At 42.0% G+C, this 24910-nt stretch overlaps 1 protein-coding gene across 2 annotated transcripts in view; it reads right to left on the bottom strand.

Moving 5' to 3' along the window:
- Positions 1-24910, bottom strand: part of LOC120515063 (interferon-induced protein 44-like) — a 31661-nt gene that overhangs the window by 1968 nt on the left and 4783 nt on the right. The window contains exons 2-7 of one of the 2 annotated variants that reach the window (XM_039735780.1): positions 23351-23393; positions 11768-11818; positions 8232-8301; positions 7951-8122; positions 7595-7744; positions 7206-7374 (exon numbers count right to left, since the gene is read on the bottom strand). In XM_039735780.1, the coding sequence (XP_039591714.1) occupies positions 7206-7374; positions 7595-7744; positions 7951-8122; positions 8232-8301; positions 11768-11818; positions 23351-23375 (637 nt within the window). In that variant the 5' untranslated portion in view covers positions 23376-23393. The remainder of the gene's footprint in view (positions 1-7205; positions 7375-7594; positions 7745-7950; positions 8123-8231; positions 8302-11767; positions 11819-23350; positions 23394-24910) is intronic. The other variant, XM_039735781.1, reaches the window with a different exon arrangement.

The following is a 24910-nucleotide window of genomic DNA, read 5'->3' as shown; positions in this document are numbered from 1 at the left end:
CAAGTGGTGCAGAAATGGGGACAAATGACGCAGAACGAGGAAAGGCTTCACACCAGAAACCTCAAAACTAAGCTTGAGATAGATAGATAGATAGATACTTTACTAATCCCAAGGGGAAATTCACATGCTTGCTGTATTTCATTGCAATGGAAAACATTTATGTATGTTTCATTGAGATAATTTTGATCCTTTAAAATTTTCCTCAGATATTTATCATCACCATTGTGATTTTGATTCTGTTTGTCCAGCTGTTTTGGCCGTATAAGCCATTCTGACCCCCTGTCACGCATGTGTGTCTGTGGACCACTTGCCTGGCTCATCACTGGTATGTAATACCAGCTCAGATCAAAAGGGGGCACTGGTGCTAACATTTTCCTCTCTTAAGCAGACGCCCAGTGAGAACAACTGACTCCACCCCCTCAGGTCCTCAAGCTATAAATCCCACTGCTGACAGGAGAAGGTGTTCAGCCTGGCACCGCACCCAAGACAGGACGGAGTTCCTTCTTGAGAACTTTATTATTACATAGCCTGACATCAATCTTATGTAGACGCTTTCTGTTGGTCCACAAAGTGGGCTCAATGTTTGTTTGTTCAAAAGAAGATATTTTTGTTGGAATTACATGGGGACAACCAGTTTGGCAAGCCAACGTTTCCAGTGATGACTTTCATTTCCTTCTCACTAGTGAGTCTGACACTGATGGTGTGACAGCTGCTGCCCCCATGTCTGCTAGATTCACTGCTAATTCTTAGTATTAGAATATCAGCTCCATGGGTTTGGTGAATAGTAGGAAAACGAGAGAAGAAAGTTAAGAATATAAACCTCTGGCAAAAATTTCTTCTGAAAATGAATCTCCAAATGCAGAATAAGAGAAACATATAAACAAGGAGACCAGTGTGACTGAAAATTAGCGACTGGTCCTGGAATGGGTCAGAAAAAAAAAACAAAACTGCAGTCACCAGCACAGAACTTACAGACCACAGCTTTAATGTGCTTCATGAATATGCAGTTAAAGACCTGTTATCATGGCTAGGGGTTCCCAATTCAGTTCTCTGGGACCCCCAAACTGTCTGTGTTTTACTACCAGGCAAAAAGTAACAGTGGACTAACCCATATGGACCCCATAAGATCCTTAGGTGCACAACTTGATGGACCCCATGGGGCCCACCCAACTTTTGGTGCATGTAAAACCCATTCATGCCCCCCCTTATGGGCACTTGGACAGTTTTTTCAATGCATTTGCTCATAAACTGCAACTTTTCACATTTTTGGCTTCTTCTTTGATGTCCTTACCAGATTGTATCCATATTTGAGGTATTTTATTGTTTTCCTTTGCTGCTTTCATTACATTAACGTCTTTCACTTACCCAACATCCTTTGTATTCGCTCTGATTTTCAGCTTCTCAACACCTCTTTGCTTAAATTTCCAGCATTTTCCATTTGTGTGAATTACGTGTTAGCATACATTGGCAATCCTAAGTTGTCCCTAGTGTGTGTGTGTGTGTCTGTGTGCCCTGCGGTGGGTTGGCGCCCTGCCCAGGGTTTGTTTCCTGCCTTGTGCCCTGTGTTGGCTGGGATTGGCTCCAGCATACCCCTGTGACCCTGTAGTTAGGATACAGCGGGTTGGATAATGGATGGATGGATGGATGGATACATACCTACCAGTAACCGAATGCAATGAGCCAGAACTGATATCAGATTCTATACTGCGGGATTTACATTTCATACTTGTGGTTTTTATATTTGCTGTTGTCTACTTTAAGAATGTTGGCATATTTGTAGGTTTTAAAAAAGTAGGCAATGGAAATATGCGATTAGCAAAATGTCCATTTGCACAGTTTGTGGATTCTGTGACTGCAATTTCCTTTCTTTGATTTCTTTGGTTCCTCGAGTTAATTACAAAAATAACCTCAATAGCATTTAATAGCATGATTCATGCTTTTGACGTGTCGTAGCAGAGCTAATGAAGAGGGAGGGCAAAAGTAAAAATGTCTGGGGTACCAACCAGACAAAGTCCTGTTTAACACGATCAAAAAAATCAATAAATGAACAAAAAAGATGCACTTTAGTGCGCTGGATGCAAGGCTGAGTTTGATCTGCATGTTAGCTAGGCCAGCATCGAAATGAGGCCCCGCCCTCCAGAAGCATTCTGGTTTTGGAGTGGGTGGACTGGAAAAGGCGGGGCTTCATCGGATTCTGAGCCCTCAAGGTGCGGTTTCTCGAGTCTGTGAGTTTAAAGAGGAGGTAGGACAGTTAGTGGGGGCGTCCCCTCTCGCCCCAGAGTGGTCCTATTTACTTTAGGTGAGCCTGGAAGATGACCCTCTGTCACGTATGTATGTATGTATGACTTAAGAGTCTTGTAGCTTCATCATTTCTCACTTACTGTAATTTTAGTTTGCATCTCTTTGTGTCAAATGTGTTGTTGCAATTTCTTCTGAAGTTTAAAAATCACTTACTTGATTTTTATGCATTTTTATATTAATATCAGTTATTTCAGATGATTCTGAGTTTCATGGGGTTATATGAACAGATTGAACTTTATACTCAGGTGGGCAGCGTTAGTCCTGGAGGGCCGCAGTGGCTGCAGGTTTTTGTTCCAACCCAGCAATTATTGCTGATGAAGCACCTACTGCTTCAATAGACATTCTGATGCTTCATTTTAGTGGTCTCGCTTGTTAAAGTTCCCCACACTTAATTGTGTATTTGAATTTTAAAGAGCTGCATTCAGTGTTTTTAATGGCTCCTTATTACCAAGAAGATATTAATGACAAAGCAGCCATCTGACTTGTTTCCATTTACATCTGTGTGTGTTCATCCTGCACTGTTTGATTTAATAAAAACTTAATAGAAAAATGGAGCGGAGTGACGACTCTGAGGCTAGGGATCTGCACTGGCAATCAGAAGGTTGCTGGTTCAAATCCCGTAAGTGCCAGAAGTGACTCTACTCCATTGGGCCCTTGAGCAAGACCCTTAACCTGCATTTGCTCCGTCCTGGGTATGACGTTAATGTATGAGTTAATGAAAAAATTAACTCTGCGTATCTCTAAATTACATTTAGCATAACTTGACGTCACATCATGACTCACTCACGTGACTTGTCACATCCTATCGACACCTACATTACTGCATCGTGCGCACCATCAATGTGTCACTCGGATGACATTTTGTCGAAGTTCATCGTGGAAATTTTTTTATAATGAATGTTAGCATTCTACACAAAGAACGATAGACACTTGGAATAAGCTGTCAAGTAGTGTGGCAGACAGTAAGACTTTAGGAACTTTCAAAACTCAACTTGATGCTTTTTGGAAGAAATAAGCGGATAGGACTGGCGAGCTTTGTTGGGCTGAATGGCCTGTTCTCGTCATGACTGTTCTAATGTTCTAATTCTAAGGTGTTATTGATTTTTGCTGCATTATTCGATTACAATATGTGGGAGAAGTGTATTGTTATTATATTTAGTTAGACATTTTATATTTTTACCTTATTTAACGGGTCTACTTTATTTTATGTTTTTTTGGTTACATGATCTAATCGTTTTCTAAAAGTTAGGGTGGCAACACTGAATGCTCTCCTTTGCTGCCGTCAGTGTGTTGCTAGCATTGACCGTACACACTTACGCTGAACTGTTTCATTTTGTTAGGATTTTTGTTTCTATAAGACAATAAGTAACGCACAGAAAATCCACACAAGATTTCTCAGACAGTCTAACAGATGGCCTAAATGCCATCGAAGCAGCACTTTTGAATATTGTACATGTAGCAAAGTGTAATCTGTTTGTTTTAGTTATGAACTTCCCCAAAATCAATTATTCTTGTAAATAGTTAGTAGTATACTGATCATACAGTATGTTATAGTACGGGCGTTAATTAACGTCAGCTGCCAGAAGCACGGTGGATGCTATTAGGGGTTGGTGGTGTGTTCACCACTCTTCAATCTAGTGATAGGTACTCTGTACACACTGCTGTTGCTCACTTACTTTCAATTCTTTGGCCATCAATGCTTCATTAATGTGATTAGGTTTTACTTATGTTAGCTAGTATATTTTGTATGCAGTATATTCCTCTTATACACGCCTGATAGGCACTCCCGTCGGCAAACAGATCCCAAGTAGTCAGTAGAAGTGATAGTAATGGCAGCTGAGCTTCTTCCTGCATGTGCCGCCTGTACAAACAGGCACAGCAAATCTTTGTGCACCGTAAAATCTCACTGCCTGCCTCAACAACCTCTTAGAAGCATTAAGGACTTGTTCTAAGGTGAGATTCACAAAACTGTGAAAGTGAGCTGCTTTGAAAAATGAACATAAAAACCTCTTCAGCTTTAAAGAAGGATAAGAGGACATGACTTGTAGAGAGAGGAGGACCAAGAAGGTAAGGGTTAAAGGGATAGAGAAAGGAAGGGAGAGACAGTGGGGGATAGGGGGTGGCAAAAGAGGAAGAAAAAAGGCAATAGAGTTGAGTAAAAAAATAAGTTTTTTTGATTTGAATAAAATGTTTGTTTGGTAAAAAGAAGGCAACCTAGATTTCTTTCAGTGTGTAAGAACTTTTGACTTTATATAAAAAAGGAAATATCCCATATTGACTTCTACTTTTAGGAACCTAATCAAGGACTTTGTTAAATGGTGCGACTCAAACCACCTACACCTGAACACCAGTAAAACCAAGGAGCTGGTGGTGGATTTTAGGAGACCCAGGCCCCTCATGAACCCCGTGATCATCAGAGGTGACTGTGCAGAGGGTACAGACCTATAAATACCTGGGAGTGCAGCTGGATGATAACAGATGCTGCAGATGTTCTATCAGACGGTTGTGGCGAGCGCCCTCTTCTACGCAGTGGTGTGCTGGGTAGGCAGCATAAAAAAGAAGAACGCCTCACGCTTGGACAAACTGGTAAGGAAGGCAGGCTGTATTGAATGCACGGAGCTGGACAGTTTGACATCCGTGGCAGAGCGACGGGCGCTGAGCAGACTCCTGTCAATCATGGAGAATCCACTGAACAGGATCATCTCCAGACAGAGGAGCAGCTTCAGCGACAGACAGACTGCTGTCACCATCCTGCTCCACTGACAGACTGAGGAGACCCCACACTATGCGACTCTTCAATTCCACCCGGTGGGGTAAACGTTAACATTATACAAAGTTATTGTCTGTTATACCTTCATTGTTGTCACTCTTTAATTTAATATTGTTATTATCAGTATGCTGCTGCTGGAGTAGGGGAATTTCCCCTTGGGATTAATAAAGTATCTATCTATCTATCTATCTATCTATCTATCTATCTATCTATCTATCTATCTACAGTATCTATCTATCATATAGTGCCTTTCATATCTATCTATCTATCTTTTGATAGTACACAATGTCGCACATTTGTGCCTGGGCCTTATCAGCTCAGCAGAGGTATGCAATACCACCCCAAACTGAGAGGAGGCACTCTTGCTCACTATCTCTTCTTATGCCCCTGCAGTTCTGAAAAGATTCTCAGTGAGGACCTTTGACTTGCCCATGGAGCCCAGAGGAGGCCCCGCCCCTTCCAGGCAAGATGCTATAAAAGGGGGCGTGCTCAGAGAAAAAGGTCTCATTTTAGACCCAAGCCTGTTAGAGGACGGAGCTCCTGTATGGCCTGAAGCTACAGTGTGCTGTCATTTATTATTGGAGGCTGGATTGGCTGAATTTCTGTTTCACTTTTCTACAAACTAAAGTTTTCTTTCTAAAATCGAATCAACAGGGTTTTTTGGCTGGTTCCCCAACTGTTTCTTTGGACTCCTTGCATCCTTCAGGTGATTAAAACATATATTGATATTGTAAATATTTAAAACTTGTACTTGAGTAGTTTTCTCATGGGTAACATCTTCCTGATTTATTTTCTAGAAAGGAAAAAAAATGAAAAGAGAGAGACAGCAATTGTTGAGTCAGAGGAAAGGTAAGCAGTGTAGGATGAGGTGGGCAGCACTGGACTGCTGATAGGTTTAGGACAGACGGCCATCGGAGTGGCTGATGGAGGTGGCAGCTCCAGGTCTGTGAATGCTGACTAAGGTGGCAGATATGAGGGATGTTTCAATCAGTTGTCAAAAGTGAATATGCAGGAGTTCAGTAGAGTCGAGTCACAGCGAATCTGGGCAGGGACCAGTTAAATTCTAGTTAATGCTTAGATGTGGACACGGTCCTAGGATTAGTCTTGCTGCTATCTGGATTTGCTCTTCACTCAGGCTCAGTGTTATTTGGACTTTCTCTTGATAACCCTTAGACTCTGCCTTGACTCGATCACGATCTAGTCATGGTCTTGGACTTGTCTTGGTTTCATCAAAGGTGGACTTGACTACAGCACTAGTGGGAGTGAAGGGCCTACGTCCCGCTGGAGCCTAACCCCATTTTTCATATATTATCTATGCTTCAGTAGCCGTGGTTTCCATATCTGTTGGGTATTCAGGAATGTAACCCTGGTGGATAATAAGAATCGACTGTACAAAGAATTGATAAAATGGCAGCACCCATGAAAAACAAAATAGGATTGGTGAAACCGCACCCCAAAAAGCTATAATGGAATATGAAGGTCTTGAAAAAGGTCAGAATAATGAGATAAAAATTTAAAGTGAACCCAAATCATAACCGGAATTGATGTTTTTTGTGTAAAGCACATTGGGCTTTGTCTGAAGTATAACATAAATCAGTTATTTTTATTCAGTTCTTCAGCAGTGTAATGGTCAGAAGGTGGTGCATAAATTATAAGTTGGATGTTTGTTGTGGTTTTGGCCCATGAAACCACTAGTCCATATTCTTCACAATGTGATTATGCTTGAAGAGTCTATAGGACACCTGATGTGGAGTCGAATCAGGGCAGGGCTGACTTGAATTGAAAGACTGAAGTAAATGACACCGGTGAATGGAAAGTTAATTATGAATTAAATTAGGTCAGGAAATGCCAAACAGCCACCTACCACAGCCGCAGGGTGAGTTGAACCCGGACTGGGCTGAGTTGTCCCAGAGTACTTTGCTGAAGTGTTGTGCCCATTACTGTTTGGTCAGGCTTCAGGCTTGTGACTCGTCTGGATTGGGTAAGTGGGTTACACAATAGATGGGTAGAATTTCATCTAATTAGCTACTGTGGCATTGCTAATTATTCACATATCACTGGCTCACGGTTCAGTTTTGGTCAGAGAACCCTCATTTCACCACATTCCCTATACCCATTGGCCCTCCTTACTCACCCAGCTCATCTGCCTGCTCCTGAATGGCCTTGATCTTCTTCTGCAGGCTTTGGCTGATGTCGCCCACGGTGGCTGCCTCCAGCACGTAGACCAGGCAGTGCACCTTGTCCGCCAGCAAGGGGTTTCTCTTGAAACCTTTCCCATTGTGACCGGGCTGTAAAGCCTTGAACTGGAAGAAAGGTGAGGGTTAATGGGAACCATCACATGCCATTCACTGTACTGATGCTTACAGTCCCTTGACAAGTGGCTCCATGTGTGCCACCATTCAGAGCAGAGGAATGTCTGCTGTAGCATGATGACTTTGAGTCGCCTCTGGGTATTGGCAAGGCAAAGATGACCATGAAACCACTGTAAATAGGAGATGCCCAGAGGGCACCAGAGAACCATACCTGGAATGACACACCAACATGTCCTTTCAGGATGTTGGCCACATCTTCTGTGCGAATCCCTCCACTGCCCACTGGCTCAAGGCCACGGCACTCACTGAGGATGAACTTGAGGGCTGTGCCATCAGTGTCCTTCACCTGGTGGCTCTTGTACTAAAGGACACAGATGAAGATCTGGTCAGAGGTCACTAAGCCTGATGAATTTTTAAACACACAGCATCACTGAGGTGGAGACCCCAACAGTTTGGCCAGATCTCTGAGTGACCACTGAGTGACAAACCTGAGTTAACTACTACACCTGAGCTCACCTTCAGGACAGGCTATACCTCTTTGACGGCCTTTCAGCAGGGGATGCTTACCTGTGCAGATCCAGGCATAGTCTGATAGGAGGATCCCAGCGCTAGACTGGCAGACTGAACGAAGCTGGATTTCCCGACTCCTACTTGGCCGATGAGTAATATCCTGGCTTTGGGAAGTACACCACCAGTCGGCATATACTGGGTAATTCGTCTTAACAAATCTTGTTTCTTCCTAGTGTGGAGGAAAGTGGACCATCTGATTGACTGTTTCTAAGAACTCACTTGAAGTATCTGAGAAGACCCATGTCTTGACCTCCACCTGCTGTGTATTAAAAACCAACCTGAGCACTTCTTGTGGAATCCAGCTGCTCCGCCGCCAGGGTTGATCCAACAGGGCATCTGTATGGTCTGCTGGAGGACAAAGTTAGCCTGTTATGATGGTAGTTATGTGGAGCTGCCAAAGATAAAACAATCTAGAACATTAGAACAGATCTGACGAGGACAGGCCATTCATCCCAACCAAACGTCTAAATCCCATTTGTCTCCAAAATAATATCAAGTGGAGTTTTAAAAGTTCTTAAAGTCTTTCCAACCATTACACTACTTGATTATCTATTTCAGGCATCTGTGATCCTCTGTGTGACGAGAAACTTTCTAATATTTGTGTGTCCTCCTTACCCTATGTGGGCTACAAATTGATGTTGATGGACTCCTGATTGAACCCTCAGCATCAGTCTGTAATCTGAGTGTCATCTTTGATCAGCTCCTTACTTTCCCACCACACAGTGCAATATGACATGACATCTTGTTTTCATCTGCATTTCCTCCTCAGTGTGAAGGATACTGAAGCAGTGATTTGTTCTTTCATCACGACCCGTCAGGACTATTGCAACGCATTGTTTTATGGCCTCTCGACTAAATATATCGATAGATTACAATATGCTCAGAATTCTGCTGCTCGTCTACTTACACACACTAAAAAAATCTGCTCACATCATTCCTGTCCTCTATGATTTACATTGGTTACCAGTTTCTTCAAGAATCAAATGTAAAATTATTCTCATCACCTTTAAAGCTCTTCATGGTTTAGCCCCACATTATCTGTCTGAGCTGCTGCTTCCTTACACTCCTGCTCGTGCATTACGATCATCGGACGCTAACTTACTCACTGTACTTAAATACAGGTTAGCAACTATGGGTGGCAGAGCTTTCAGTGTGATGGCCCCTAAAATTTGGAATACTCTTCCTCTCAGTCTCTGTGAGGAAAAATCTATTATTCATTTCAAACTCCTGTTAAAAAATACATCAGTTTCAATGAGTATTATTCATTTTCTTTTTGCCCGCATATGATGTTTGCTGATGACATTGTGATCTGTAGCGATAGTAGGGAGCAGGTTGAGGAGACCCTGGCGAGGTGGAGATATGAGAGGAGAGGAATGAAGGTCAGTAGGACCACCAAGACAGAATACATGTGTGTGAATGAGAGGGAAGTCAGTGGAGTGGTGAGGATGAGGGAGTAGAGTTGATGAAGGTCAATGAGTTTAAATACTTGGGATCAACAGTACAGAGTAATGAGTGTGGAAGAGAGGTGAAGAAGAGAGTGCAGGTAGGGTGGAGTGGGTGGAGAAGAGTGTCAGGAGTGATTTGTGACAGACGGGTATCAGCAAGAGTGAAAGGGAAGGTCTACAGGATGGTCATCAGACCAGCTGTGTTATATGGGTTGGAGACGGTGGCACAGGAGACAGAGCTGGAGGTGGCAGAGTTAAAGATGCTAAGATTTACATTGGGTGTGACGAGGATGGACAGGATTAGAAATGAGGACATTCGAGGGTCAGCTCAGGTGGAACAGTTGGGAGACAAAGTCAGAGAGGAGAGATTAGAATTAGAATTAGAATTAGAACAATCTAGACGAGAACAGGCCATTCAGCCCAACAAAGCTCGCCAGTTCTATCCACTTGCTTCTCCAAGAAAACATCAAGTCGAGTTTTGAAAGTCCCTAACGTCTTACTGTCTACCACACTACTTGGTAGCTTATTCCAAGTGTCTATCGTTCTTTGTGTAAAGAAAACTTCCTAATGTTTGTGCGAAATTTACCCTTAACAAGTTTCCAACTGTGTCCCCGTGTTCTTGATGAGCTCATTTTAAAATACGAGTCTCGATCCACTGGACTAATTCCCTTCATAATTTTAAACACTTCAATCATGTCACCTCTTAATCTTCTTTTGCTTAAACTGTAAAGGCTCAGCTCTTTTAATCTTTCCTCATAATTCAACCCCTGTAGACCTGGAATCAGCCTAGTCGCTCTTCTCTGGACCTTTTCTAGTGCTGTTATGTCCTTTTGTAGCCTGGAGACCAAAACTGCACACAGTACTCAAGATGAGGCCTCACCAGTGTGTTATAAAGGTTGAGCAGAACCTCCTGTGACTTGTACTCCACACATCAAGGCGCTATATAACCTGACATTCTGTTAGCCTTCTTAGTGGCTTCTGAATACTGTCTGGAAGTTGATAGCTTGGAGTCCACTATGACTCCTAAATCCTTCTCATAAGGTGTACTCTCGATTTTTCGACCGCCCATTGTGTATTCAAACCTAATATTTTTACTTCCTATGTGTAATTCTTTACATTTACTGACATTAAATTTCATCTGCCACAAATCTGCCCAAGCCTGTCTGCTATCCAAGTCCTTCTGTGATGATATAACGGATTCCAAATTATCTGCTAATCCACCTATCTTGGTATCATCTGCAAACTTAACCAGCTTGTTTCTTATATTCCTATCTAAATCATTTATATATATTAAAAATAGCAGCGGCCCTAGCACTGACCCCTGTGGAACACCACTCTTAACATCGGCCAGTTCTGATGAGGTTCCTCACACCATCACCCTCTGCTTCCTGTGTCTGAGCCAATTCTGCACCCATCTAAAAACATCACCCTGAACTGCCACTTCTTTTAACTTGATGCCCAACCTCTCATGTGGCACCTTATCAAATGCTTTCTGAAAGTCCAGATGAATAATATCATGAGCTCCACTTTGATCGTCTCCTTTTGTTGCCTCCTCATAGAATTCCAGCCTGTTAGTAAAACACGACCTCCCTCTTCTGAACCCATGCTGACTGTTCAGAATAACTCCTGTCCTTGTCATGTGTTGCTCAATCTTATCCTTAATAATTCCTTCCATTAATTTTCCTGTGATTGCGTTGGTTTGGACGTGTGCAGAGGAGAGATGCTGGGTATACTGGGAGAAGGATGCTAAGGATGGAGCTGCCAGGGAAGAGGAGAAGAGGAAGGCCCAAGAGAAGGTTTATGGATGTGGTGAGAGAGGACATGCAGGCGATGGGTGTGACAGAACAAGATGACAAGGACAGGAAGAGATGGAATAAGATGATCCGCTGTAGCAACCCCTGATGGGAGCAGCTGAAAGAAGAAGAAAAATTATTTGTTTTCTTGTATGTAGCTTCTATTGTCTTGTTAATGTGTTTTTGTTGTATTGTAAGGTGCCCATGAGTGTATGAAAGGCTCTACATAAATACAACTTATTATTATTATTATTATTATTATTATTAAATTTCCAGCTGTGTTCTTGTTGAAGAATTTATTTTAAAGTCACAGATTGGATTGATTGCTGTAGTTCTTTTCATAATTTGAAATATGTCTATCAAATTGCCTTAGTCTTCATTTGTATAAACTGCAAAGGTTCAACTCCTTTAGTTCTAGCAGAATTGGTATCCGTTAAGGACATTACACCCAGTAGAGCAGATATTCTGAAAATGGCATCAGGGTTCCTGCTTCATTATGTAAGGGCTGCCCCACCCTGGCCAACTCTTCAGTTTTTGGCATCTGTGGTGCCCACTGGCCAAGTATGTGATTCTTACCTTTCTTTGTGGTTTTCCTTTTAAACTTCAGAGAAGCTCTGTCCATGACACCTGCAGGACCAAAAATAAAATGAGTGAAAAATGAGTTTTTCCATGAATGGACTGTTAATCACCAACATTACATTGAACTGCTGAGACAATCACACTAAAGCATCAGTAAAAAACGTTGGGACAAGTGATGCGCATGAAACTGCATTTTGCCCCATGGCAGCTCATCTGCCAACACTGCTCTGTCCTGTCAGAGAGTTTTTGACCAAATACAATGTGATTGTTGCGTCACACTTTCTATATTTACCAGATCTCGGCCCCTGTTACTTTTTAATTGAAACTGAGGATGGAGGGAAGATGCTATGCCACTCTGTTAGAAATCCACCAAAACAACACAGGAGGCTAATGACATGGAATTGAAAGTCCAGGAAATGTTCACAAGAATGGGAGAAGTGCTGGGACGAGTGTATTACAGCTCAAGGGGAGCTTTTTGACAGTTACTAAAATGGAATTGCTGTAAGTTGTGTGATAAAGTGTTCTTAAACAATTTTGGATATTTTTGGGTCGACCCCCTCATGTATGAGGGGGAGTCAAGCTAAAGTTAGAAAATGGGATTTATCAGAAAATGGAATGAACCTTAAGAAACCGATAACGTCGTTTCTCAATGTAGTCTCCACCCTTCTCGATGCACTTGCGCCACCTGCCTGAAAGTGCCAGGTTTCCAGCAGAATAAAACGCTTTCTTCATGTCGTCATCTGTCTTAAATCAACGACCACCCAGATGTTTTTTTAGCGGTCCAAAAAGGTGGAAATCACATGGTGCCAGATCTCCTGAATAATAAGGATGTGGAAATACCTCAAACTTCAGTTTCTCCAGACAAGCCTTGGTGTTCTTAGCAGTGTGTGGCCGGGCGAACATTGACTTGCAGCAAAAAGGACCCCTTGAGACAGCAGTCACTGCCACTTCGATCGAACAGCAGGCTTCATATTGGTCTCCAGCAAGTCACAGTAACTTTCACTAGTGACTGTAGTACCCCTTGGCATGTAGTGCTCAACAATAATGGGTGCACGAGTGGTAGTGAGGTCAAGACAACTCTTTTATTCTGTAGGCACTGAGAAGGGTGGAGACTCCATTGAGAAATGACATTACCAGTTTTGTTAAGGTTTGTTTCATTTCTAATAAATCCCGTTTTCTAGCTACAGTATAGCCTGACTCCCCCTCGTATATATTCTTCTTACTGTTCAGCCTCAGGCACTGGTAAATACTGCATTTACTAAAGCAGGGGTCTGCATGCTGATATAATTCTACCAGTTGTGTTATATATAATATCAAAATTGGTCCAGTTATAATGGCCATATTTTTGATGCCCATTATAACCGGATCATATATTATTGATCATTCAATATTCTGAAAGACATAGGATCATATGTGAAAAGAATGTTTTGTCAAATTTCAATTTTTAACACATTTATTAAAAATTGTATTACAAATAATAAATTAAAAATTTTATCAATGCAAAATATCATAGTTTGAATAAGAAAGAATTCTAATATGATTATCCATCCATCCATTATCCAACCCGCTATATGCTAACTACAGGGTCACAGGGGTCTACTGGAGCCAATCCCAGCCAGCACAGAGCACAAGGCAGGAACAAACCCCGGGCAGGGTGCCAGCCCACCGCAGGACACACACACACACACACACACACACCAAGCACACACCAGGGACAATTTAGGATCGCCAATGCACCTAACCTGCATGTCTTTGAACTGTGGGAGGAAACCAATGCAGACACGGGGAGGACATGCAAACTCCACGCAGGGAGGACCTGCGAAGCGAACCCTTACTGCGAGGCAGCAGTGCTACCACTGGCCCATCGTGCCACCCTTGTAATATGATTAATCATTCTTTATTATTAATCAATTAATGCAAAGCAATTGTATAACTACATTCGTGGCTTTATTTTTGGTTCCAGTTATTTGACTAAAATAAGTAGCTTGTTTCTTAAAGCCAGAAACAGCCCTTTTTATAGCTTCACTTTTCTTATCAGAGTTTTTAAACGTGGACTGATTAGTTTAGTCTGATAATGTCTTTGTACACTTGACGTACGACACACGACACTCTCACAGCATGATGCACACACAGCACGATCCTTTTATGTGTACCAATCCATATTCATTCATCCAAGTCCGAGTCTTGAAAAGAGCGAGCATCAAGTTTTTGTCTGTTATGAGTCATTTTAGGGCAGCAGATTACTTAATAACAACAAGAGGTTTGTTTTATCATACCATAGCACTGAACACATGATTTCCATTTACGTGTGACTCGCATGCACAAAACGTAGGTGACGGCACAAACACATGTGCTGTAATTAAAATATCATTTTTTACTATATTTCTATTAAATCAGAGAGAGAGAGAGGTTATGAGCACGCACTGATACAGCGCATTGCTGCACCCACCACACGACACACTAACTCGAGGACCCGATTCAATCAGAGTGCCATTGAAAATCATTCTGCGTGCCACGCTAGGTTGCCGACCCCTGTACTATAGCATTAGAGATTGCACATCTCCTGTCTTTCTTCAAACATAAAAGTAACAGCACTGACAAGCTGCATCAGCCAGTAGTGAGTCCTGAAGTATGACCTGGCCTTCCATCATGCAAATGAGAAACTTGACAGCCAGCAGAAAGGGCATCTATAAACACTGCAAGGCTGCAATGTCACAAACAGAATTTAGTGTGGCCTTTTAAGCCAAATAAAAGAACCATGAGTAAAGAACCCATTCTAGAACTTGGCGCAAGAACTACATTGGTGTCAGTAGTGGGATAAGGATAAGAACTACAGTCCAAATTAGCAAAGTGCTGAGTGCCATGGAGACCCCAACAGACCAGCTTAGCTCTTCTGAGGAGCTGCTGGAGAGCCCTGAGGCTGATCTGAAGTGTTATTTGCAGCATCTGCAGGAGAAGGAAGAGAGCTGAGAGATGAGACTGCCACCTCTGCAGCTCCAACACTACCGCTCCACCTGCTAAGGTCCATTGGCCTGGGTGAGCTTCGGACATATGGAACTGGAAAAAAAAGTAGCAGATCAGGTTGACCAAGACCCCAGGTGAGCCATGTGGAGCAGAGCAGGTGATACAACTGTGACGGCAAAGGACAAATACAGTACAGACAGCAGTGATGTTACAAAGTAACTGGGGAGGGAGAGTCTCAGAGCCGAGCTCTGGACCTGGATCAGTGTTTACAGTTTCAGTTCAGTGAAGGAAAACAGCAAAGAGACTACAACATCTGCAACTCCACGCTAAAAGGTTTGCCAGCTCACTTATAATCGACAGTTCATGCAAATGAGCAGCTTGACAGTCAGCGTCAGAGGTCTTTTATAAAATCGACAAGCCTGCAGATTGGCAACTAGAGCTGCGATGGCGAGTGGCTCCTTAAAGGATAACGCACCACCTAAAACAGCCACGTAAAGAGCAGAGAGTCCATTCTGGTTCATCATTCAGCAAGCAGTTAATGACCCTGAAGAAGAAATCTGACTTGAAACAAATTGACTGAAACAATTCAGACAGCAGCCTTAACATAGACAGCCATGTCTGCCTGCAACATAAAAGACCCTCTGCACTGAACGGCTGGCTTCTCTTTGGGGGTTCATTTGAACTCATTAAGGCTCAGTGGATCTGTGTGAGCTTATGTTATTGTTTCTTTTCTTTAATTTACCACTTTATTGCCTGTATACTGTAATGAGAACAATAAAAAAAATACAGTTTGCTAAGTACAGGTCATAATATGTAATGTATTTTATATTAGGATTACTTAGATACTCGACTAAAGCTAGCATTGCATCCAACAGCAGTGATACAGACAGGCACACAACAATGACAAACCCATTGGATGCTTTTCAGAAGATAGGATAAGAGTTTGAAATGTAAGAGTATAGATTAAAGAGTTCTGGGGAAACAATTGAAAAATTAAACATTAAGAGGATTATTATTATACAGTATATTTGTATATGTTTAAGTTCAGAAAACTAACCAGTGTGTATGTGATTGTGAGAAAATGTGAAATAGTGGCTTGGGACTTTGTAAATCAACTTGTTTTACATAGTTATCTAAAAGTAACGTAACTGATAAGCAACCAGCATGTGGGGAATTTATCAGTTGTCTGATTTCGATTGACATTTTACATAAAGCAGTTAGCAAGTCATTTAAATTCAGTTCAGATCAGGTCAGGTCGGGTTGGGGAGCATGCACCGGTACAGCATATTGCCGCACCCACCACATTACGAAGCCTTCTGTCTGCTGGAGCCAGGTGTTACAAGGGCATCCCCTTAACCTGGTCCAGCCACTCAGGCCCTCAACAACAAGGATCCTATGAGCTGGATCACCCTCGGGGAAATGCGCCACATGGCTGTGTAGCGGTCCGGTGCCGCTAAGATTCACACCGTCAATATGACGGTGATTTATTTATTTTTATAGAGGAGATCCCAGGGACGCTCTCAGCCTTAGCCCGACGTGCACACACTCACAAACAGAGACAAAATAAAGCACACTGGGAACTAAGAACAATTAAAGAAAATAATGAAATTAAATAATATTAATGAAAACAATAATACCACCCCTGTACCCCTACATTGATATTACATTAAACACTTACAGTTAGGTCCATAAATATTTGGACAGAGACAACTTTTTTCTCATTTTGGTTCTGTACATCACTACAATGAATTTTAAATGGAACAACTCAAATGTAGTTGAAGTGCAGACTTTCAGCTTTAATTCAGTGGGTGAACAAAACGATTGCATAGAAATGTGAGGCAACTAAAGCATTTTTTTAACACAATCCCTTTATTTCAGGGGCTCAAAATTAATTGGACAAATTAAATAACGAAATAAAATGTTCATTTCTAATACTTGGTTGAAAACCCTTTGCTGGCAATGCCAGCCTGAAGTCTTGAACTCATGGACATCACCAGATGCTGGATGTCCTCCTCTTTAATGCTCTGCCAGGCCTTTACTTTTAGTTGCTGTTTGTTTGTGGGCCTTTCTGTCTGAAGTTTAGTCTTCAACAAGTGAAATGCCTGCTCAGTTGGGTTAAGATCAGGTGACTGACTTGGCCATTCAAGAATTTTCCACTTCTTTGCTTTAATAAACTCCTGGGTTGCTTTGGCTGTATGTTTTGGGTCATTGTCCATCTGTATCATGAAACCCCCGCCAATCAATTTGACTGCATTTAGCTGGATTTGAGCAGACAGTATGTCTCTGAACACCTCAGAATTCATTCGGCTGCTTCTGTCCTGTGTCACATCATCAATAAACACTAGTGTCCCAGTGCCACTGGCAGCCATGCACGCCCAAGCCATCACACTGCCTGACTCCACCGTGTTTTACAGATGATGTGCTATGCTTTGGATAATGAGCTGTTCCACGCCTTCTCCATACTTTTTTCTTGCCATCATTCTGGTAGAGGTTGATCTTGGTTTCATCTGAATGTTTTTCCAGAACTGTGCTGGCTTTTTAGATGTTCTTTAGCAAAGTCCAATCTAGCCTTTCTATTCTTGAGGCTTATGAGTGGCTGCACCTTGCAGTGCACCCTCTGTATTTACTTTCATGCAGTCTTCTCTTTATGGTAGACTTGGATATCGATACGACCAAGCCCTGGAGAGTGTTGTTCACTTGGTTGGCTGTTGTGAAGGGGTTTCTCTTCACCATGGAAATGATTCTGCGATCATCCACCACTGTTGTCTTCTGTGGACGTCCAGGTCTTTTTGCGTTGCTGAGTTCACCAGTGCTTGCTTTCTTTCTCAGGATGTACCAAACTGTAGATTTTGCCACTCGTAATATTGTAGCAATTTCTCGGATGGGTTTTTTCTGTTTTCGCAGCTTAAGGATGGCTTCTTTCACCTGCATGGAGAGCTCCTTTGACCGCATGTTGTCTGTTCACAGCAAAATCTTCCACATGCAAGCACCACACCTCAAATCAACTCCAGGCCTTTTATCTGCTTAATTGATAAGACATAACGATGGACTTGAACACACCTGCCCATGAAATAGCCTTTGAGTCAATTGTCCAATTACTTTTGAGCCCCTGAAATGAAGGGATTGTGTTAAAAATGCTTTAGTTGCCTCACATTTTTATGCAATCGTTTTGTTCAACCCACTGAATTAAAGCTGAAAGTCTGCACTTCAACTGCATCTGAGTTGTTTCATTTAAAATTCATTGTGGTAATGTACAGAACCAAAATGAGAAAAAAGGTGTCTCTGTCCAAATATTTATGGGCTGAACTATAAACACAAACAACTCCACACAGCAAAGTTCATAGAAAACAACAACGGATGCAATGAAAGATGACAATAGTAAGTCCAGAGATCTGTACACTGAAAGGGAATGAAAAAACAGTCCTACCGGTAGACACTGTAAGGGTGAAGACGTATGGATGGTTCAGGAGTGCTCCTTTTCTTGCAGGGAAGCCAATGAATCCACTATCAGTCCTTAGCACACAGGTACACAGAAGACGATCCAGACCCCAACAACGAAACAATCCAGGACACATCGACTAAATACGGCTTAATCATCAAAAGGCAGTCCGACAGGTAAATGGAACACAAAATACAACAACACAAAACACCTTCGGACACCTGCCCTCCTTTTAAACCCCTCTGACCACCTTTGACCCCAACAGTCCCTGCAGGGTCTACTGGGAGATGCAGTTTTAACTAATAGTAGCACTGCTACAACCGTACTGCCGCCCCCTCACAATGCAGGTAATGTGCCTCATTTGGGACTCTGTGAGCAACCACTCATTCGACACAAAGTCAAACCAACAGCACCAAGGATTCTCGAAAGGAGTCCAGTCTTCGTCTCAGGTCACTGGATAGCATCCATGTCTCGCAACCATATAACAAGAAAGGAAGCACCACAACTCTTAAGACTCTGGCCTTCTTCCTTTTGCAGAGAAGCGCCTCACACCCCTTTCCAGTGACCTCCTGACTGCCCCATGCTCTCCCAATTTATCTACTGACTTCATAGGAAGAGTCACCAGAGACATGAATGTCACTGCCAAGTTTAGTAAACCTCTCGACAAGGTTGACCCTCTCTCTGCTGCTGGTTGTGCCTAAGAGGTCATTTAAGGCCCTGGTCTTGGTTTTTACCAGGACCCTCACAAGACCAGACACTCAGGCTCCTCGCTCAGTCTCTCGAGATCTCCGATCAGAGCCTCCATTGAAGATCACAGCATCGCCAGCAAAGTCAAGATCAGTGAATCTTTCTTCGCCAACAGATGCCCCACAGCCGCTGGACACCCTGACCCTGCCCAACACCCAGTCCATACAAGCATTGAACAGAGTAGGAGCAGAACACACGCCTGACGAACCCCAGAATCAACTGGGAAAAACACAGAGGTTCTGTCTTCTCTCTGTCCAGCGCTCACAGTACCAGTGTGCCATTCAAAGAATTCTTAAAGGCATTTTTAGAGAAGAGAGAAGACAACTTAGATTCCCAATCTATCATTAGCGTTATTAAGATGGCGCCGACTGGTGTGGCTGGCTGTCTTGCTCGTCTCTCTAGTCTATGTTTTAACTTTGTTTTTACGTTTATCCCAACGGTCACTGTCCTATGATCGTGAGTCTTTACTAAATATATTTTCTGGCTTGCTTTCCTCTCAGTTTTCATCTCCTTTGTTTTATTCATCTCCTGACTTCTTCACCGGAGACGCAAACGGCGCTGTTGTGGGAAAAGAACCGGAATTGCTGTTAAACAACGGCGACTCAAGTCCCAGAGCTTTGATTCCCGATGCCTGCGAGTCTTTTATGACCCATCTTTTCCTGCTCAGGACTCCATCACTGTTTCATGGGCGCTGGACACCGGATTTAATTTCTCCATTTCAAGACAGCATCACTTTTCCTTGGCCTGCAATCGAGTAGTAAACACTGCTAATCTCCGCACGCTCACCCGTGCTCATCCTGCAACGAGCTCTTCTAATTCTATCAAGGCTGCTCTCCTGAACGTGAGATTAGTGTCTAATAAAACTTTTTTTCTGCAAGACTTTATTACATCAAAAAAAAATCTGGATTTCTTCTTCATCACTGAGACTTGGATTTTAAATGGTGACTCTTTGTGTTTTACTGACTAGGCTGGAATTGATTCTTAAAATCTTGTTGCTAGTTTTTAAATCTTTACATGAGCTCGCTGCTGCCTATTGATCTGAATTGTGTGCCTTACACCAGCCATCCAGAGTGCTTAGATCTTCTGGTCAGTTGTCTCTTGTTGTCCCTCGTACCGAGTGTCACACTAAGGGGGACAGACAGGGCCTTTGCAGCTGCTGCTCGTCACCTGTGGAACTCTTCACCTCGTCACATAAAGGAGTCGTCTACAATTGAACTGTTCAAAAAAAGATTAAAAACTCAATTTCTACTCACTTGCATTCCGTGACCTTCAGTAATACTGATGGTTTCCTCTTTGTGATTATATAACATGATTTCTATTTATTATGTATCTTATTTTATGTTCATATATTTTATTTCTATTTATGTTAATTGTTTTGTTTTTCTTTTATTCTATTATTGTAAAGCACATTACTATGTTGTTTTAAATGTGCTATATAAATACATTGACATTGGCATCATTCCGCTGCTCCCAGGCATCACACCTGGCTTAAGAAGACAAAGACTACAGCAACTAAAACTGTAGCCACCTGATGTGAAGCTTGCCATGTGATTCCAGCTGCTTTTCATATTTAATGAGTAATGTTAAAAAGTAATGATTGATATAAAGTTACCTTTCTAAAGCTGTCTTGTTGTTTACTGACATTAAGCAATGATTAACGAGCATTAATATAACAAGCAGAATATTTGTGCAGCTCTTTCAAAGTTAGCTATCTGGGTGCGGAGCACCACATTCGTAAATCCCAGCAAAAACACAACTCTTGAGGCAGCTCTGGGCCTTTGCCAAGGTACTCTTAAGTGTAACCCTTTCAGGGGAAGTGACCCGGGTGCAGGCTGCCATATTTGTAGCTCAGAAAGGGGAGAGATTAGCACCTGGCATCTGTTAAAGTATTCTGTCTTTGACTTTGGTCAAAGACATGAGTGATGAGCGAAGATTAAAAAAAGTTAAGTATGGCAGGCAGTACACAGAAAATAAGACTAATAATTTAGGAACTTCCAATATTAACTTGTCCACCAACAGAAAAGGTACCTTAAAGGTTAAAGCACCTTTTTTGAACACTTTTCATGATAAAACATGGGACTTATTTCGTCACTTTATTAGCATTAGTCTGCATGTTTCAGTTTGAGTGAACTGTTTATGTTTTGGTATAATCTTTACTTTGCTCTCCATTTTATGATTTTTAATTAATTATTCAGAAAGCAATCTTTTTCCTATTAATTCCTTTTATGTGGTGTCACAGACGGCCGGGGTCCTCGCCTGGCCAGGACACCTGTTCACTGAGAGGACCGGGGGAGCAAGAGTGGGCAGAACAGTACCTACCCTGGGACGCTAGATGGCAGCCCCCATGTGTTGCAGTGGTCCCTCCGACCTATGCAAGACTTCCAGGGAGATGGTGTGGTCTACAGCCCTATTGGGATCACTGCTAAGGGGTGGTGGAGCTGCTCCAGAGTCCATATGGGTGATCCTTTCACCACACCCAGAAGTGCCAGAGTTACAGGAGGAGTGGAGGAGAGCGAGAAGAAAGAAAGAAAAAGAATAGCTCATCTGAAATCACCTGGTAACAAAAAGCACAAAGATATATGCATCTTGAAACCAAAACAAATTAACTTAAACTACATTCTGCTGGAGTATTGTGTGGGGATTGTGCTTTTGGGACTGTGCTGTGCCTGTGGGAGTATTGTGTGGGATTGTGCTTTTGGGACTGTGCTGTGCCTGTGGGAAACGGGGAAGGCATTTCCCACAAGGAGAAGAAAAATAAGAACTGTGTTGTTACAAGTGTGCCTCCAGCATCAGTCTGTGTCTATCTGTCTATCTGTTATATAGTGCCTTGCGTATCTATCTATCTATCTATCTATCTATCTATCTATCTATCTATCTATCTATCTATCTATCTATCTATCTATCTATCTATCTATCTATCTATCTATCTATCTATTATACACTGTCTTTCATTTCTATCTATCTGTGTCTTTAAAGTGTCTTCAGTGCACATTTAGATCCCTTTACTTTGTTCACATTTTGTTATGTCGTGGCTTGTGCTAAATTCATTCAGGTTCATTTTCTTTCTCATCAAGCATCATTCAGTACTCAAGAATAACAAAGATAAAATGGGATTCTACACATTTTTGCAAATGAAAAAATTGAACTCTCACACTGTCACAACTCCTCAGACCCTTTGCTTGGCTCAGGTGAATCTCATTCTGTTGATCGTTGTTGAGTTGTTTGGAGTCTTACGTGGTCAATTTAATTTGTTGGACCTGATTAGGAAAGGCACATACTTATCTATAGAAGGTCCTACAAGTGAATAAACACTGAGCTTAGAAAGAGAATTGTGTTAAAGCATGCACCAGGAGAAAGCTGCAGCATTGAAGGTTCTCAAGACCATAGTGGCCTCCGTAATTTTTAAAGAGAAGACGTTTGGATGACTATGACTCTTCCTAGAGCTGACTACCCAGGGAAGAAGGGCCTGGGTAAGAGAGGTGACCAAGAAACAATTGTCACCAATGTTTTCAGATGGGAGAAACTTCCAGAAGGACAACTGTCATTGCAGCACTCCACTGATTTTGACTTTATCACAGAGTGGCAGTATGGAAGTCACTCTTCAGTAAAAGACACCTGAAGGCCCACTTGAAGCCTCCATAAAAACATCATAAGGACTTTCAGATGGTGAGGAACAAGATACTCAGAACTGATAAGACCAAGATTGAGCTATATGGCCACAATTCTAATTGTTATGTCTGTAGATAATGTGGTGCCATTCATCACATGTCCAATACCACTCCAACAGCGAAGCAGGGTGGTGGCAGCATCAGGGACTGGGAGGTGAGAGAGATCTGAAGGAAAGCTGAACAGAACAAAGTCAAGAGATATCCTTAATGTAAACCCTCTGGACCTCAGACTAAGCCAAGGCTTACATAGCAAAGACAACACAGAAGTAGCTTAGGGTAGCACTGTGAATGTCCTTGAGTAACCCAGTGAAAGCCCAGACTTGAACCTAATCGAGCATCCCTGAAGACACCTGATAATAGCTGTCCAACAAATGTCTCCATCCAACTTGATAAAACTTGAAAGGATCTGCAAAGAATGGCAGAAAGTCCCCAAATCCAGGCATATTCAGCTTGCCACATCAGACCCAAGAAGACTCCAGGCTGTACTTAAGGCCGTAAGTCTCTTTATTTTTTATGTGTAATTGTTATGACATTACAGAGGTGAAACTTAATGTTAGTTATAGAAAATCATTAAAATAATACTTTCTCCTTTTTTTATTTTGTATTATCTTGTTTGATCATATTTACTCCACTTGATCCCCTGTTTACTCTTTTTTCATTATTATCTTAGTCATAAGCAGATCTTATATGATTTGATATGTCTTGCAGGTATTTCATTCACACCACTATGGATGCCCTCATAGGTGCCAGTTGGCTTCTTACCTTCTAGTGATTCTTTGTTGCCCATTTTATGAGACCTCAGCACCTGCAAGATGAAAGAGAAGGGAGAGGTATGAGTAGCTGGCAAAAATGTGTCCCTGGCATCATCCTAATATTGTACTGAAATGTCACAGAAATATTAGGAAGATTTTCTTCACACAGAGAACCACTGACACTTGGAATAAGTGAACAACTATTGTAGCAGACAGTAGGACTTCAAGAACCTTCAACATTCAAGTTGATTCAAGAGGAGTTAAGTGGATAGGACTGGCGACCTTTGTTGGACTGAATAGCCTGTTCTTGTCCGTGTCTTTCTAATGTTCTAATGTCAGTTTAATGAGCATTTGATGGATTTTGAGACTTCAAGACAAACATGGAGCATCAGAAATGGCCATCTCTTGAGCATCATGCAGCTAGCAGAAAAATCAGAGAAGCAGATGGTCATTACTAGGTCTCATACCAGACACAAGAATTGATTGATGGGCAATCTAAGCAAAAGAGAAAACTGAATGAGGGCAAGGATGTAGACAACAAGTGTGAGGAGGGTAACTGCGGTACCTACACCATTAGAGCAAGGCACACCTCGCAAGGAATGAAGATGAGGCGAGGGCATTTCAGCAGGCATCAAAGGAAGCATCAAAGGAAGAGGATATGGACTGGTATGTGCAGGAAATACCATATACAGTAAACAAATATACTGTATATACAATCAAACCAAATCAAATCAGTTTATTGTCATTATGTTTTGTCAGAATAAAATTACACCAGTAACTACTCAAGTCAATGCCAAAAAAAATAATGAACACTTAAAAGTAAGGCAAAAATAACATGAAATAGCAGAATATAACATAAATTACAAGAGATAGTTAAAGGGCTGTAATTTCTGTTCAGATATTGGACAACTAACCCAATATAAGTAACCACGTTTAAGTAACAAGCTGGTTAAGTTTGCAGGTGATACCAAGATAGGTGAATTGGCAGATAATCGACAGTCCATTGAATCACCATGGAGGAACTTGGACAGGATACAGGCTTAGGCTGATTTATGTCAGATGAAATTTAATGTCAGTAAATGTAAAGTATTACACATAGGAGGTAAAAATGTTAGGTTTGAATACACAATGGGCAGTCGGAAAATCAAGAGTCCACCTTATGAGAAGGAGTTAGGAGTCACAGTGGACGCTAAGCTATCGACTTCCCGACAGTGTTCAGAAGCCTTTAAAAAGGCTAACAGGTTATATAGCGCCTTGATGTGTGGAGTACAAGTCACAGGAGGTTCTGCTCAGGATTTATAACTCACTGGTGAGGCCTCATCTCGAGTACTGTGTGCAGTTTGGGTCTCCAGGCTACAAAAAGGACATAGCAGCACCAGAAAAACTCCAGACAAGAGGGCCCTAGAAAATTCCAGGGCTACAGCAGGTGAGTTATGAGGAAAGATTTAAAGAGCTCAACCTTTTCAGAGATTAATGATTGAATTGTTCAAAATTGTGAAGGGAATTAGTACAGTGAATTGAGACTGTGACTTTAAGATGAATTCATCAAGAACACGGGGACACAGTTGGA

Source organism: Polypterus senegalus, chromosome 14 (genome assembly GCF_016835505.1).
Source record: "Polypterus senegalus isolate Bchr_013 chromosome 14, ASM1683550v1, whole genome shotgun sequence".
Classification (NCBI taxonomy): Eukaryota; Metazoa; Chordata; class Cladistia; order Polypteriformes; family Polypteridae; genus Polypterus; species Polypterus senegalus.
Note: the sequence above shows the minus strand (reverse complement) of the source record. Positions and strands in the feature narration are given on the sequence as shown.